Below are 15,424 nucleotides of genomic sequence, written 5' to 3' on the forward strand. Positions count from 1 at the left end.
AGGAAGCAGATACCTTGTGGGAGAAGCCGCTCATAAGGACGCTGTTCCTGGCCAGCTCACACATGTCACAGGAGCTGAGCTTCCACACCTGTGTGGCGATGCTGTACTCCTCCATCAGAGGCTCCTGAGGACAAACACACACAAAAGACAAAGAAACATTCAATGAATTGTACTGATTGACTGTACTGACTCACCATTGCAGTTGTAGTGTGAATTGTTTTGCCTCTGTGTGTGTTTGTGTATGTGTGTGTGTGTCTTGACACCACTCCCCTGTGCACTGACCTTGGTGAAGTGGAACTGTAGGGGGTCGTCAGTGGACAGAGAGACCATGAGGCCTCTGGACAGATACTCAGGCAGGGGGTTGCGGTGGTAGCTGAGGAACAGGCTGTTGTTGCTCAGGGGGGACATGGCAATGCCAATCTGAGCCAGGTAGTACAGGTACTGCAGCACTGGTGCCTGGGGACATGAGGAGGAAAGAGATGCCATATGATATAGTCTATCTTGTTAAATGCACAACTGCAGTATTCAAGGGGAAAGTGTCTGATTGTTCTTCTGAATTCTCTTAAATTTGCTGAAGTAACCTGGTGAGCAAAGTCCCAAAACCAAGACATAATTTAATAAATCAATCAATCAAACCTTCAGAGGTCACCTATGAACTGAACTCTACTATCTGTCAGTCGTGTTGTTGCCATGGTAGTGTGGCGTCGCTATGGGAGACGACGTGTGTGCTGACTAACCTTCCTGAGCAGCAGCCCGTGGGAGATGTTCTCTGAAAGCATGAAACCCGACACCAGGTGGTGGACAGGCCCCGCCTCCCCGCAGTGAGGGCGCAGCACAAACGTGTGGAAGCCACGCCTCCTGCATGTCACAAGCAAACACATATTAGCTTCATAAAGTATATTCATTAACAATCCTTAATGTTTTCATGCGATTCATTCATCATTTATGTTATTAAAGGTCCAATGCAGCCGTTTTTATCTCAATATCAAATCATTTCTGGGTAACAATTAAGAACCTCACTGTGATTATTTTCATGGTAAAAAAGAAACCAAAATAGCTTTTTAGCAAAGAGCAATTTCTCAAGCAAGAATCTTGCTAGGGCTGTCTGGGAGTGGGGAGAAGAACACTGAAAGCTAGCTGTTATTGTTATTGGCAGAGAGGTTAGGAACTCTGTTTCTTATTGGTCTATTCATTAATTTATTCATTAATTTGGTGATGTCACCAGGCAGATCAAAACTCCATCACACCAAACAAGTTGAAATTTCAGACAGCCTTTTCAAGCAGCTCTTACAATAAAAGGGCATTATCATAATTTCCACAATTGTACAGTATTATTCCAACCTCATAGCGTGTATATATACTGAACAAAAATTAACGCAACATGTAACAATTTTTAGGATTTTACTGAGTTACAGTTCATATAAGGAAATCAGTCAATTGAAATTAATTAATTAGGCCCTAATCTATGGATTTCACATGACTGGGCAGGGTTGCAGCCATGCGTGGACCTGGGAGGCCATAGGCCCACCCACTGGGGAGCCAGGCCCAGCCATTTAGAATGACTTTTTCCCCACAAAAAGGCTTTATTACAGACAGAAATACTCCGCAGTTTCATCTTCTGTCCGGATGGCTGGTTTCAGACGATCCCGCTGGAGAAGAAGCCGGATGTGGAGGTCCCTGGCTGACGTGGTTACATGTGCTGTGCGGTTGTGAGGCCAGTTGGGCGTACTGCCAAATTCTTCAAAACGACGTTGGAGGCGGCTTATGGTAGGGAAATTAACATTAAATTCTCTGGCTAAAGCTCCGGTGGACATTCCTGCAGTCAATTGCACGCTCCCCAAAAACTTTAGATACAGTGCCTTGCGAAAGTATTCGGCCCCCTTGAACTTTGCGACCTTTTGCCACATTTCAGGCTTCAAACATAAAGATATAAATCTGTATTTTTTGTGAAGAATCAACAACAAGTGGGACACAATCATGAAGTGGAACGACATTTATTGGATATTTCAAACTTTTTTAACAAATCAAAAACTGAAAAATTGGGCGTGCAAAATTATTCAGCCCCTTTACTTTCAGTGCAGCAAACTCTCTCCAGACGTTCAGTGAGGATCTCTGAATGATCCAATGTTGACCTAAATGACTAATGATGATAAATACAATCCACCTGTGTGTAATCAAGTCTCCGTATAAATGCACCTGCACTGTGATAGTCAGAGGTCCGTTAAAAGCGCAGAGAGCATCATGAAGAACAAGGAACACACCAGGCAGGTCCGAGATACTGTTGTGTAGAAGTTTAAAGCCGGATTTGGATACAAAAAGATTTCCCAAGCTTTAAACATCCCAAGGAGCACTGTGCAAGCGATAATATTGAAATGGAAGGAGTATCAGACCACTGCAAATCTACCAAGACCTGGCCGTCCCTCTAAACTTTCAGCTCATACAAGGAGAAGACTGATCAGAGATGCAGCCAAGAGGCCCACGATCACTCTGGATGAACTGCAGAGATCTACAGCTGAGGTGGGAGACTCTGTCCATAGGACAACAATCAGTCGTATATTGCACAAATCTGGCCTTTATGGAAGAGTGGCAAGAAGAAAGCCATTTCTTAAAGATATCCATAAAAAGTGTGGTTTGTCACAAGCCACCTGGGAGACACACCAAACATGTGGAAGAAGGTGCTCTGGTCAGATGAAACCAAAATTGAACTTTTTGGCAACAATGCAAAACGTTATGTTTGGCGTAAAAGCAACACAGCTGAACACACCATCCCCACTGTCAAACATGGTGGTGGCAGCATCATGGTTTGGGCCTGCTTTTCTTCAGCAGGGACAGGGAAGATGGTTAAAATTGATGGGAAGATGGATGGAGCCAAATACAGGACCATTCTGGAAGAAAAGCTGATGGAGTCTGCAAAAGATCTGAGACTGGGGCGGAGATTTGTCTTCCAACAAGACAATGATCCAAAACATAAAGCAAAATCTACAATGGAATATTCAGGTGTTAGAATGGCCAAGTCAAAGTCCAGACCTGAATCCAATCGAGAATCTGTGGAAAGAACTGAAAACTGCTGTTCACAAATGCTCTCCATCCAACCTCACTGAGCTCGAGCTGTTTTGCAAGGAGGAATGGAAAAAAAATTCAGTCTCTTGATGTGCAAAACTGATAGAGACATACCCCAAGCGACTTACAGCTGTAATCGCAGCAAAAGGTGGCACTACAAAGTATTAACTTAAGGGGGCTGAATAATTTTGCACGCCCAATTTTTCAGTTTTTGATTTGTTAAAAAAGTTTGAAATATCCAATAAATGTCGTTCCACTTCATGATTGTGTCCCACTTGTTGTTGATTCTTCACAAAAAAATACAGTTTTATATCTTTATGTTTGAAGCCTGAAATGTGGCAAAAGGTCGCAAAGTTCAAGGGGGCCGAATACTTTCGCAAGGCACTGTATCTGTGGCATTGTGTTGTGTGACAAAGCTGCACATTTTAGAGTGGCCTTTTATTTTCCCCAGCACAATGTGCACCTGTGTAATGATTATGCTGTTTGTTCAGCTTCTTGATATGCCACACCTGTCAGGTGGATGGATTATCTTGGCAAAGGAGAAAATCTCACTAACAGGGATGTAGCCAAATTTGTGCACTAAATTTGAGAGAAATAAGCTTTTTGTGCATATGGAGCATTTCTGGGATCTTTTATTTCAGCTCATGAAACATGGGACCAACACTTTATACATGTTTACATTTTTGTTCAGTATACACTACCGTTCAAAAGTTTGGGGTCACTTAGAAATGTCCTTGTTTTGAAAGATTTTTTATTTTTTTTTGTCCATTAAAATAACATCAAATGGATCAGAAATACAGTGTAGACATTGTTAATGTTGTAAATGACTATTGTAGCTGGAAACGGCAGATTTTTTATGGAATATCTACATAGGCGTACAGGGGCCAATTATCAAGGGACATCAGTTGCTTCATGGAAACATGGCTCACTCGAGAGACGCTAACGGAATCGGTGCAGCCAGCTGGTTTCTTCACGCATCGCGCCGACAGAAACAAACATCTTTCTGGTAAGAAGAGGGGCGGGGGCGTATGCCTTATGATTAACGAGACATGGTGTGACCACAACAACATACAGGAACTCAAGTCCTTCTCTTTACCTGACTTAGAATTCCTCACAATCAAATGTCGACCGCATTATCTACCAAGGGAATTCTCTTCGATTATAATCACAGCCGTATATATTCCCCCCAAGCAGACACATCGATGGCCCTGAATAAACTTTATTTGACTCTTTGCAAACTGGAAACCACATATCCTGAGGCTGCATTCATTGTAGCTGGGGATTTTAACAAGGCTAATCTGAAAACAAGACTCCCTAAATTGTATCAGCATATCGATTGCGCAACCAGGGCTGGTAAAACCTTGGATCATTGCTATTCTAACTTCCGTGACGCATATAAGGCCCTCCCCCGCCCTCCTTTCGGAAAAGCTGACCACGACTCCATTTCGTTGCTTCCTGCCTACAGACAGAAACTAAAACAAGAAGCTCCCGCGCTCAGGTCTGTTCAACGCTGGTCCGACCAATCTGATTCCACGCTTCAAGACTGCTTCGATCACGCGGACTGGGATATGTTCCGCATTGCGTCCAACAACAACATTGACGAATACGCTGATTCGGTGAGCGAGTTCATTAGAAAGTGCATTTATGATGTCGTTCCCATAGCAACGATTAAAACATTCCCAAACCAGAAACAGTGGATTGATGGCAGCATTCGTGTGAAACTGAAAGCGCAAACCACTGCTTTTAACCAGGGAAAGGTGACCGGAAACATGACCGAATACAAACAGTGTAGCGATTCCCTCCGCAAGGCAATCAAACAAGCTAAGCATCAGTATAGAGACAAAGTAGAGTCACAATTCAACGGCTCAGACACAAGAGGTATGTTGCAGGGTCTACAGTCAATCACGGATTACAAAAAGAAATCCAGCCCCGTCACGGACCAGGATGTCTTGCTCCCAGGCAGAATAAATAAAACTTTTGCCTGCTTTGAAGACAATACAGTGCCACTGACACGGCCCGCAACCAAAACCTGCGGACTCTCCTTCACTGCAGCCGACGTGAGGAAAACATTTAAACGTGTTAACCCTCGCAAGGATGCAGGCCCAGACGGCATCCCCAGCCGCGTCCTCAGAGCATGCGCAGACCAGCTGGCTGGTGTGTTTACGGACATATTCAATCAATCCTTATCCCAGTCTGCTGTTCCCACATGCTTCAAGAGGGCCACCATTGTCCCTGTTCCCAAGAAAGCTAAGGTAACTGAGCTAAACAACTACCGCCCCGTAGCACTCACTTCCGTCATCATGAAGTGCTTTGAAAGACTAGTCAAGGACCATATCACCTCCACCCTACCTGACACCCTAGACCCACTCCAATTTGCTTACCGCCCAAATAGGTCCACAGACGATGCAATCTCAACCACACTGCACACTGCCCTAACCCATCTGGACAAGAGGAATACCCATGTGAGAATGCTGTTCATCGACTACAGCTCAGCATTTAACACCATGGTACCCTCCAAACTCGTCATCAAGCTCGAGACCCTGGGTCTCGACCCCGCCCTGTGCAACTGGGTACTGGACTTCCTGACGGGCCGCCCCCCAGGTGGTGAGGGTAGGTAACAACATCTCCACCCCGCTGATCCTCAACACTGGGGCCCCACAAGGGTGCGTTCTGAGCCCTCTCCTGTACTCCCTGTTCACCCATGACTGCGTGGCCATGCACGCCTCCAACTCAATCATCAAGTTTGCGGACGACACTACAGTGGTAGGCTTGATTACCAACAACGACGAGACGGCCTACAGGGAGGAGGTGAGGGCCCTCGGAGTGTGGTGTCAGGAAAATAACCTCACACTCAACGTCAACAAAACAAAAGAGATGATTGTGGACTTCAGGAAACAGCAGAGGGAGCACCCCCCTATCCACATCGATGGGACAGTAGTGGAGAGGGTAGTAAGTTTTAAGTTCCTCGGCGTACACATCATGGACAAACTGAATTGGTCCACCCACACAGACAGCGTCGTGAAGAAGGCCTCTTCAACCTCAGAAATTTGGCTTGTCACCAAAAGCACTCACAAACTTCTACAGATGCACAATCGAGAGCATCCTGTCGGGCTGTATCACCGCCTGGTACGGCAACTGCTCCGCCCACAACCGTAAGGCTCTCCAGAGGGTAGTGAGGTCTGCACAACGCGTCACCAGGGGCAAACTACCTGCCCTCCAGGACACCTACACCACCCGATGTCACAGGAAGGCCATAAAGATCATCAAGGACAACAACCACCCGAGCCACTGCCTGTTCACCCTGCTATCATCCAGAAGGCGAGGTCAGTACAGGTGCATCAAAGCAGGAACCGAGAGACTGAAAAAGAGCTTCTATCTCAAGGCCATCAGACTGTTAAACAGCCACCACTAACATTGAGTGGCTGCTGCCAACACACTGACTCAACTCCAGCCACTTTAATAATGGGAATTGATGGAAATTGATGTAAAATATATCACTAGCCACTTTAAACAATGCTACTTAATATAATGTTTACATACCCTACATTAATCATCTCGCATGTATATGTATATACTGTAACCTATATCATCTACTGCATCTTTATGTAATACATGTATCACTAGCCACTTTAAACTATGCCACTTTGTTTACATACCCTACATTACTCATCTCATATGTATATACTGTACTCGATACCATCTACTGCATCTTGCCTATGCTGTTCTGTACCATCACTCATTCATATATCTTTATGTACATATTCTTTATCCCTTTACACTTGTGTGTATAAGGTAGTCGTTTTGGAATTGTTAGGTTAGATTACTCGTTGGTTATTACGGCATTGTCGGAACTAGAAGCACAAGCATTTCGCTACACTCGCATTAACATCTGCTAACCATGTGTATGTGACAAATACATTTTATTTGAACATCCATCACTCCTGTGTTCCAATGGCACGTTGCGTTAGCTAAGCCAAGTTTATCATTTTAAAAGGCTAATTGATCATTAGAAAACCCTTTTGCAATTATGTTACCACAGCTGAAAACTGTTGTCCTCATTAAAGAAGCAATAAAACTGGCCTTTAGACTAGTTGAGTATCTGGAGCATCAGCATTTGTGGGTTCAATTACAGGCTCAAAATGGCCAGAAACAAAGACCTTTCTTCTGAAACTCGTCAGTCTATTCTTGTTCTGAGAAATGAAGGCTATTCCATGCGAGAAATTGCCAAGAAACTGAAGATCTGGTACAACGCTGTGTACTACTCCCTTCACAGAACAGCGCAAACTGGCACTAACCAGAATAGAAAGAGGAGTGGGAGGACCCGGTGCACAACTGAGCAAGAGGACAAGTACATTAGTGTCTAGTTTAAGAAACAGAAGCCTCACAAGTCCTCAACTGGCAGCTTCATTAAATAGTACTCGCAAAACATCAGTCTCAACGTCAACAGTGAAGTGGCGAATCCGGGATGCTGGCCTTCTAGGCAGGGTTCCTCTTTTGCCCATTTTAATCTTTTATTTTTGTTGGCCAGTCTGAGATATGGCTTTTTCTTTGCAACTCTGCCTACAAGGCCAGCATCCTTCGATTAGCTAACACAACGTGCCATTGGAACACAGGAGTGATGGTTGCTGATAATGGGCCTCTGTACGCCTATGTAGATATTCCATTAAAAAAAATCTACCGTTTCCAGCTACAATAGTCATTTACAACATTAACAACGTCTATTCTGTATTTCTGATCAATTTGATGTTATTTTAATTGACAAAACAAGGACATTTCTAAGTGATCCCAAACTTTTGAACGGTAGTGTATATATAAAACACATGAAAATCTAGTTTTTGACTGCACTGGGCCTTTATTTATTTTTTAAAGTCGTCTTTGTGCTGAGGTTCGTTAAGCAGCCTGGTACCTGCGCAGGTGGTTGAGCACGGCCATGTTGGCGTAGGTGTAGTAGAGGTAGTAGGAGTAGGGAGGGTTGTCCTCCTCTGTCCAGTCGGCTGGCAGGGGGCTGTCCATGTTGAAGATGTGGTGCTCCGGCTTGGACTCGTCATCCACACTGTCAAAGCCCACCACCTGACAACATACAGTTAGTTATACAACAATAAGTTACGGTAAAACAGTACCTGGAGTGTATGAATGAGGTGGGGCCCTAAGTCCTTTCTGACCGGAAGAAAATGCATCTCAAGTGTCTGGATATGTTAGGTGTAGGGAAGGGGAGAATCCTACTTTGTTGACTGTAGTGCTATGTGAGTGACTCACATGCTGGAGGAAGAGGTGCAGCTCAGGGTGGCTGCGGGGGTTAATGGTGACCTCAAACAGAGGCATGAAGATGTTCTCCATCATCTCCTGGAAGTTAGCCAGCTGCTTCTTGGTGCGGTACACATCACTGCAGTCAGAGGAGGGTTAATCATATGGAAGATTATTATCATTCACATTCATTCATAGTATTCATTCAAAGATAATACTTGTCACAAATACAAGGAGAGGTTTACGTCCAAGAAAAGCTGATAAAAGGTAGATGTGTATAACTGCTTTGTTGATGCTGTAGTAGGTAGAGGTACTACTCACAAAAGGCGGGGCACTTGGATGAGCCAGCGCACATTGTCAGAGTAGACTTGGTGTTTGACGGCCCACTGGGCCAGCTTGTCCCATTCGTCCCGGGAGCGGCCGTAGATGGACAGACGCAGCTCCACATTCTGGTACTTACTCTCCTCTAGGTCAGCCATCACCTCCTGATGGAACACCAACAACGCATTAGAGACATCAATATCATTGTATTAATGTCTGTGAATTAAGACTTTAAGGCCACATTTTCTCTTAATATCAATGTGCATAACTATGTGGGGTGAACTAACACAAACACCACTGTTTGTATGGCTGTTTAAGGTAGCATGGGATGGTTTCAGACCTTGATCATGTGGCCAAAGTATTTGCCCTCGATGTGGTTGTCTGTCTTGATGAAGATCTCTCTCAGGATGGATTCTCCGATGGGGTTGTATTTGGCATTGAACTTGTCGAAGCGATGGAACGTGTTGCGGTCCTGAGAATAGACAGGTGACACTTATGATGCCACTCTTCTTCCCCCAATTCTCCTACCCCTCCCTCTTTAAACAATTCTCCTACCCCTCCCTCTCTAACAATTCTCTTTCCCCCTCCCCTCTTCCCCTGCTCCTCACCGCGTGCATGTCCAGTGTGTCCACACTCAGGTCAAAGGCAGTCAGGTTCATGCTCTCAAACACCTCCATGAGGGTCTGTCCCCGCCCGTGCTCCATGTGGACTATCTCCCCAGGGTACTTCTTCATGGCTCGCTTGATAAAGCGCAGCAGGTGCTTCTGGTTCATACAAGATGAGGCATGGATGTGGGTGTCCACCTGGGGGCAGAGGGAGAGACAGGGTCAACAACAATGAGATGTTGAGGATGGATGCCAGAAAGACAAAACAAAAAGCCTGAGTTAGTTAGCACTTAGCAGTGGTGTATCTTCATTGGTCACTAGACCAAGGAAAAAGTGGGAGACTACTTCCAGATATATTTCACTCCAACAATGTGGAGTGACTAACTGATATTGAACACTTTGCAGGTTTTATAGAGATGTTGTAGATTAAGAAGCTGTTGGATGCTGTAGTGTTGTGAACGGTTGTTGTGTCAGTGTTGTTGTGTGTCACCTTGCGGATGTTGTAGAAGTCGCGGTGAGGAACCTTCTTCTGGGCTGCCAGCTCCTTCATCTCGTTCAGCAGGATGTGCATCTGGAACTTAGAGCTCAGGTATTGCAGCCGGCGGTAGCAGAACGACTTTCTGCACGCACACACGCACACACACACACACACACATATGTCTCACTCTTGACATGTGTACACAGAATTTGCACAGTTTTGACATACACAGATACTAATGAGACAACAGATGTGACTAATGTTAACTGTAAGGCCAGTAACCAGTAACACTCACACTGGTCCGTTAATGATGAGAGCCATCATGACATTCATGTCAGCAATGTACTCCTTCAGGTCTGGGTAAGGCAGGTCCAACTCTGTACTCCTGGAAATGAGGATGGAGAATTTCGGTTACACACTCTCTCTTACACACACGTAGAAGCAGACTAGCCCATCACACACTTTACACCAAAAACTGAAAACAAGCAGACTCAAACACAAACCCACTTCTCCATGGGGCTCTTCTTGGTGTAGACATGCATGACCCCATCCACCATCTTACAGCTGTACCCTGTGTCTGCAGGCATGTTCTTGGTGTCCTGGTTTTCATAGGGGTGAGTCTCTGAGACAGGGGGGTGGACTGGAGCATCTGTGGGAGACAGCGGGGAAGGGAGAAAAGTTCACCATACTATTATACATCACAACTTAATTTTCATTCACAATTTCACAAAGTAACTCATTTGCTAAAGAAGAAAGGGGCAGAAACCCTACAGCTATGCCCTGTGTGTCTCAGTTTGTGTCATACCAAATGTGTCAGGTGTGTGAGTATGTCATACCTGCATCAACGGGGGTCTCAGGGATCTCCTCATAGATGCGTAGGTCCAGGGGCTTCTCTCCCAGCTCTCCCAGCTCACGGGCAGTGGTCTTACAGAAGTTCTGAATGGACAGAGCAATGTACTTCTCCCTGATGAACAGGGCCTTTACCACACATTTAGCTGCATCTACCAGGTCTGTGAAGGGCACCTGGTCAGAGCAGAACGGTACAAGTCAGGCATAGTCTACATTGATTAAGAGTGTGGCTGAGTGGGTAACAATTTCACAATTATAGACAACATGCTGTCCCCACTGGAGACCGGGGTTCACTACCCGGTCCAGGCTCTCATTTCTGAACTACTTCCTCTGTATATCCAACTGTCTAAATAAATAAGTCCAAGCACTACCAAACCCACCTCAATAGACTTGTTGACTGAATTGGTTTACCTTTCACAGTAAGCATGTGGCACACTGAGAGACCAACCAACTAGTACTTGGAATGAGAAACCACTGCATGATAAAACACTGATCAGGATGGACTGTGACTGGATTTATTCTATCAAGTTGTTTAGTCAGCGGCTCTCACCCCACACTTCTCCTCCCCTGATATTGAGACACGCTGGTACTCTCGCTCCATCGGTAATACTCTCTCCTTCATCCAGCCATCATCCGTCCTGTCCACACCACCCAGCTCATTCATAAACCTACAGGGAGAGAGAAGGGGTAAAGAAAAGATTAGGATAGGAGAGAGCATGGGGTTGAGGTATGACGTAGGGAAATAGAAATCTCATGTAAATAGTTTTGCAAAGCACCTATGAAAATATATGAATACTTTATTGGCAGGTTTAGTTGGACATATGTACAGGGAGGTCGACCGATTAATTAGGGCCGATTTCAAGTTTTCATAACAATCGGTAATCGGCATTTTTGGACACCGATCATGGCCGATTACATTACAGGAAGGAGTGCAGCAAGGAGCCAAGGTAGGTTGCTAGCTAGTATTAAACGTATCTTATAATAATCCCTAGTTAACTACACATGGTTGATGATATTACTAGTTTATCTAGCTTGTCCTGCATTGCATATAATCGATGCGGTGCCTGCTAATTTATAATTGAATCACAGCCTACTTCGCCAAACGGGTGATTTAACAAGTGCATTCGCGAAAAAAGCACTGTCGTTGCACCAATGTGTACCTAACCATAAACATCAATGCCTTTCTTAAAATCAATACACAGAAGTCTATTTTTTTTACTTAAAACCTGCATATTTAGTTAAAATAAATGTTAGCAGGCAATATTAACTAGGGAAATTGTGTCACTTCTCTTGCGTTCATTGCACGCAGAGTCAGGGTATATGCAACAGTTTGGGCCGCCTGGCTCGTTGCGAACTAATTTGCCAGAATTTTACGTAATTATAACATAACATTGAACGTTGTGCAATGTAACAGCAATATTTAGACATATGGATGCCACCCATTAGATAAAATACGTAACGGTTCTGTATTTCACTGAAAGAATAAACATTTTTTTTTTCCCGAAATGATAGTTTCCGGATTTGACCATATTAATGACCTAAGGCTCGTATTTCTGTGTGTTATTATATTATAATTAAGTCTATGATTTGATAGAGCAGTCTGACTGAGCGGTGGTAGGCAGCAGCAGGCTCGTAAGCATTCATTCCAACAGCACTTCACTGCGTTTGCCAGCAGCTCTTCGCAATGCTTCAAGCATTGCGCTGTTTATGACTTCAAGCCTATCAACTCCCGAGATTAGGCTAGCAATACTATAGTGCCTATTAGAAAATAAAATAGTCAAAGGTATATGAAATACAAATGGTATAGAGGAAATAGTCCTATTATAACTACAACCTAAAACTTCTTAACTGGGAATATTAAAGACTCATGTTAAAAGGAACCACCAGCTTTCATTTGATCTCATGTTCTGAGCAAGGAACTTAAATGTTAGCTTTTCTTACATGGCACATATTGCACTTTTACTTTCTTCTCCAACACTTTGTTTTTGCATTATTTAAACCAAATTGAACATGTTTCATTATATATTTGAGACTAAATTGATGTTATTGATGTATTATATTAAGTTAAAATAAAAATGTTCATTGTTCATTCAGTATTGTTGTAATTGTCATTATCACAAATATATATTATAAAAATCGGTATCGGCTTTTTTTGGTCCTCCAATAAATCGGTATCGGTGTTGAAAAATCACAACCGGTCGACCTCTAGTCTCACTGTCTTTCTGTGAATTGCGCCTCAGCTGTTGCATATTTGCAGTTAGACGGAAGGATTATTTCGGTCATGAATACCAAGGCATGTCTAAGATTTGTTTTTAAGATATTTAAGATGAACATTAAAAGACCTGTACCAATGTAGTGGAACCGTGGTGCAGGATTTCCATTAGGAAAATCAGGCGCTGGACAAGTAAGAGGAAATATTTTAATTTATCTGACATTTGAGAAATGTTCTGGTCATCCATATGCATTGGGTGCGTAACCTAATAAGGCGTCCACCCACGCAGCTAGCGCCATCAATAAACCAGGGATATTGGCCAAATGAGCCACATTTTCATTCCTTAAAAACAGCCTATAACAAATGATAAAAACACTATTCCCTGTGTTTCCATTTATAGCCTATTGGTTTTTAATTTCCGAAAACAATAATTGTCCTCCCCACAGTTCAGCTGTCAGAGATTTGAGCACTAAATGCATTAGGGCATTGCATGCATAGACCTACAGGGTTAGGTGTCCATTGCATGGTATTAATATAACAAATATACATAGAGTACCAGTCAAAGGTTTGGACTCACTTACTCATTAAAGAGTTTTCTTTATTTTTAATATTTTCTACATTGTCAAATCAAATCAAATGTGTCACATGCGCCAAATACAACAGGTTACAGTGAAATGCTTACTTACAAGCCCTTAACTAACAATGCTTTAAGAAGTTTTTAGAAAAAAAAGAGAAAACAAAACTAACAAATAATTAAACAGCAGCAGTAACATAACAATAGCAAGGCTATATACAGGAGGTACAAAGTCAATGTGTGGGGACACCGGTTAGTTGAGGTAATTGAGGTAATATGCACATGTAGGTAGAGTTAAAGTGACTATGCATAGATAATAAACAGAGAGTAGCAGCAGCGTAAAAGAGGAGTCTGGGTAGCCCTGTTAAGAAGCCTCTTGGACCTAGACTTGGCACTCCGGTACTGCTTGCCGTGCGGTAGCAGAGAGAACAGTCCATGACTAGGGTGGCTGGAGTCTTTGACAATTTTTAGGGCCTTCCTCTGACACAGCATGGTATAGAGGTCCTGGATGGCAGGGAGCTTGGCCCCAGTGATGTACTGGGCTGTACGCACTACCCTCTGAAGTGGCCAAGCAGTTGCAACCAGTCAGGATGCTCACGATGGTGCAGCTGTAGAACCTTTTGAGGATCTGAGGACCCATGCCAAATCTTTTCAGTCTCCTGAGGGGGAATAGGATTTGTCCTCTTCATTACTGTCTTAGTGTGTTTGGACCATGATAGTTTGTTGGTGATGTGGATGCCAAGGAACTTGAAGCTCTCAACCTGCTCCACTGCAGCCCCGTCGATGAGAATGGGGGCGTGCTTGGTCCTCCTTTTCCTGTAGTCCACAATCATCTCCTTTTTCTTGATCACATAGAGGGAGAGGTTGTTGTCCTGGCACCACACGGCCAGGTCTCTGACCTCCTCCCTATAGGCTGTCTCATTGTTGTTAGTGATCAGGCCTACCATTGTTGTGTCATCGGCAAACTTGATGATGGTGTTAGAGTCGTGCCTGGCCATGCAGTCATGAGTGAACAGGGAGTACAGGAGGGGACTGAGCACGCACCTGAGGGGCCCAAGTGTTGAGGATCAGCGTGGCGGATGTGTTGTTACCTACCCTTACCACCTGGGAGCAGCCTGCCAGGAAGTCCAGGATCCAGTTGCAGAGCGAAGTGTTTTATTCCTAAGGTCCTTAGCTTAGTGATGAGCTTTGAGGGCACTATGGTGTTGAACGCTGAGCTGTAGTCAAAGAAGTTGAGTGCAATAGAGATTGCATCATCTGTGGATCTGTTGGGGCGGTATGCAAATTGGAGTGGGTCTTGGGTTTAATGGTGTTCATGTGAGCCATGACCAGCCTTTCAAAGCACTTCATGGCTACAGAGTGTTACGGGTCGGTAGTCCTTGAGAAGGTTACCTTAGTGTTCTTGGGCACAGGGACTATGTTGGTCTGCTTGAAATATGTTGGTATTACAGACTCAGATATAGACAGGTTAAAAATGTCAGTGAGACACTTGCCAGTTCGTCAGCGCATGCTCGGACTACACGTCCTGGTAATCCATGTTGACCTGTTTAAAGGTCTTACTCACATCGGCTAAGGAGAGTGTGATCACACAGTCGTCCGGAACAGCTGATGCTCTCATGCATGGTTCAGTGTTACTTGCCTCGAAGCAAGCATAGAAGTAATTTAGCTTGTCTGGTAGGCTCGTGTCACTGGGGAGCTCGCGGCTGTGCTTCCCTTTGTAGTCTGTACTAGTTTGTAAGCTCTGCCACATCCGATGAGCGTTGGAGCCGGTGTAGTACAATTAAATCTTAGTCCTGTATTGACGCTTTACCTGTTTGATGGTTCGTCGGCGGGCATGGCGGGATTTCTTATAAGCTTCCGGGTTAGAGAATAATTGTAGAATAATAGTGAAGACATCAAAACTATGAAATAACACATATGGAATCAAAAAAGTGTTAAACAAATCAAAACATATTTTACATTTGAGATTCTTTAAAGTAGCCACCCTTTGCCTTGATGACAGCTTTGCATACTCTTGGCATTCTCTCAACCAGCTTAATGAGGTTGTCACCTGGAATGCTTTTCAATATACAGGTGTGCCT

General features: G+C 44.1%; 1 protein-coding gene across 4 annotated transcripts in view; it reads right to left on the reverse strand.

Moving 5' to 3' along the window:
* The window catches only part of LOC110494343 (AMP deaminase 2), an 81,135-nt gene that overhangs the window by 1,611 nt on the left and 64,100 nt on the right, over positions 1-15,424 (reverse strand). For all 4 annotated transcript variants that reach the window (XM_036950419.1, XM_036950420.1, XM_036950418.1 and 1 more), the window contains exons 5-17: positions 11,108-11,225; positions 10,545-10,731; positions 10,216-10,357; positions 10,004-10,093; positions 9,721-9,850; positions 9,234-9,428; positions 8,966-9,097; positions 8,626-8,789; positions 8,317-8,443; positions 7,967-8,130; positions 738-858; positions 283-456; positions 14-124 (exon numbers count right to left, since the gene is read on the reverse strand). In XM_036950419.1, coding sequence (XP_036806314.1) covers positions 14-124; positions 283-456; positions 738-858; positions 7,967-8,130; positions 8,317-8,443; positions 8,626-8,789; positions 8,966-9,097; positions 9,234-9,428; positions 9,721-9,850; positions 10,004-10,093; positions 10,216-10,357; positions 10,545-10,731; positions 11,108-11,225 — 1,855 coding nt within the window. The remainder of the gene's footprint in view (positions 1-13; positions 125-282; positions 457-737; positions 859-7,966; positions 8,131-8,316; positions 8,444-8,625; positions 8,790-8,965; positions 9,098-9,233; positions 9,429-9,720; positions 9,851-10,003; positions 10,094-10,215; positions 10,358-10,544; positions 10,732-11,107; positions 11,226-15,424) is intronic.

Source organism: Oncorhynchus mykiss, chromosome 17, assembly GCF_013265735.2.
Source record: "Oncorhynchus mykiss isolate Arlee chromosome 17, USDA_OmykA_1.1, whole genome shotgun sequence".
Lineage (NCBI taxonomy): Eukaryota > Metazoa > Chordata > Actinopteri > Salmoniformes > Salmonidae > Oncorhynchus > Oncorhynchus mykiss.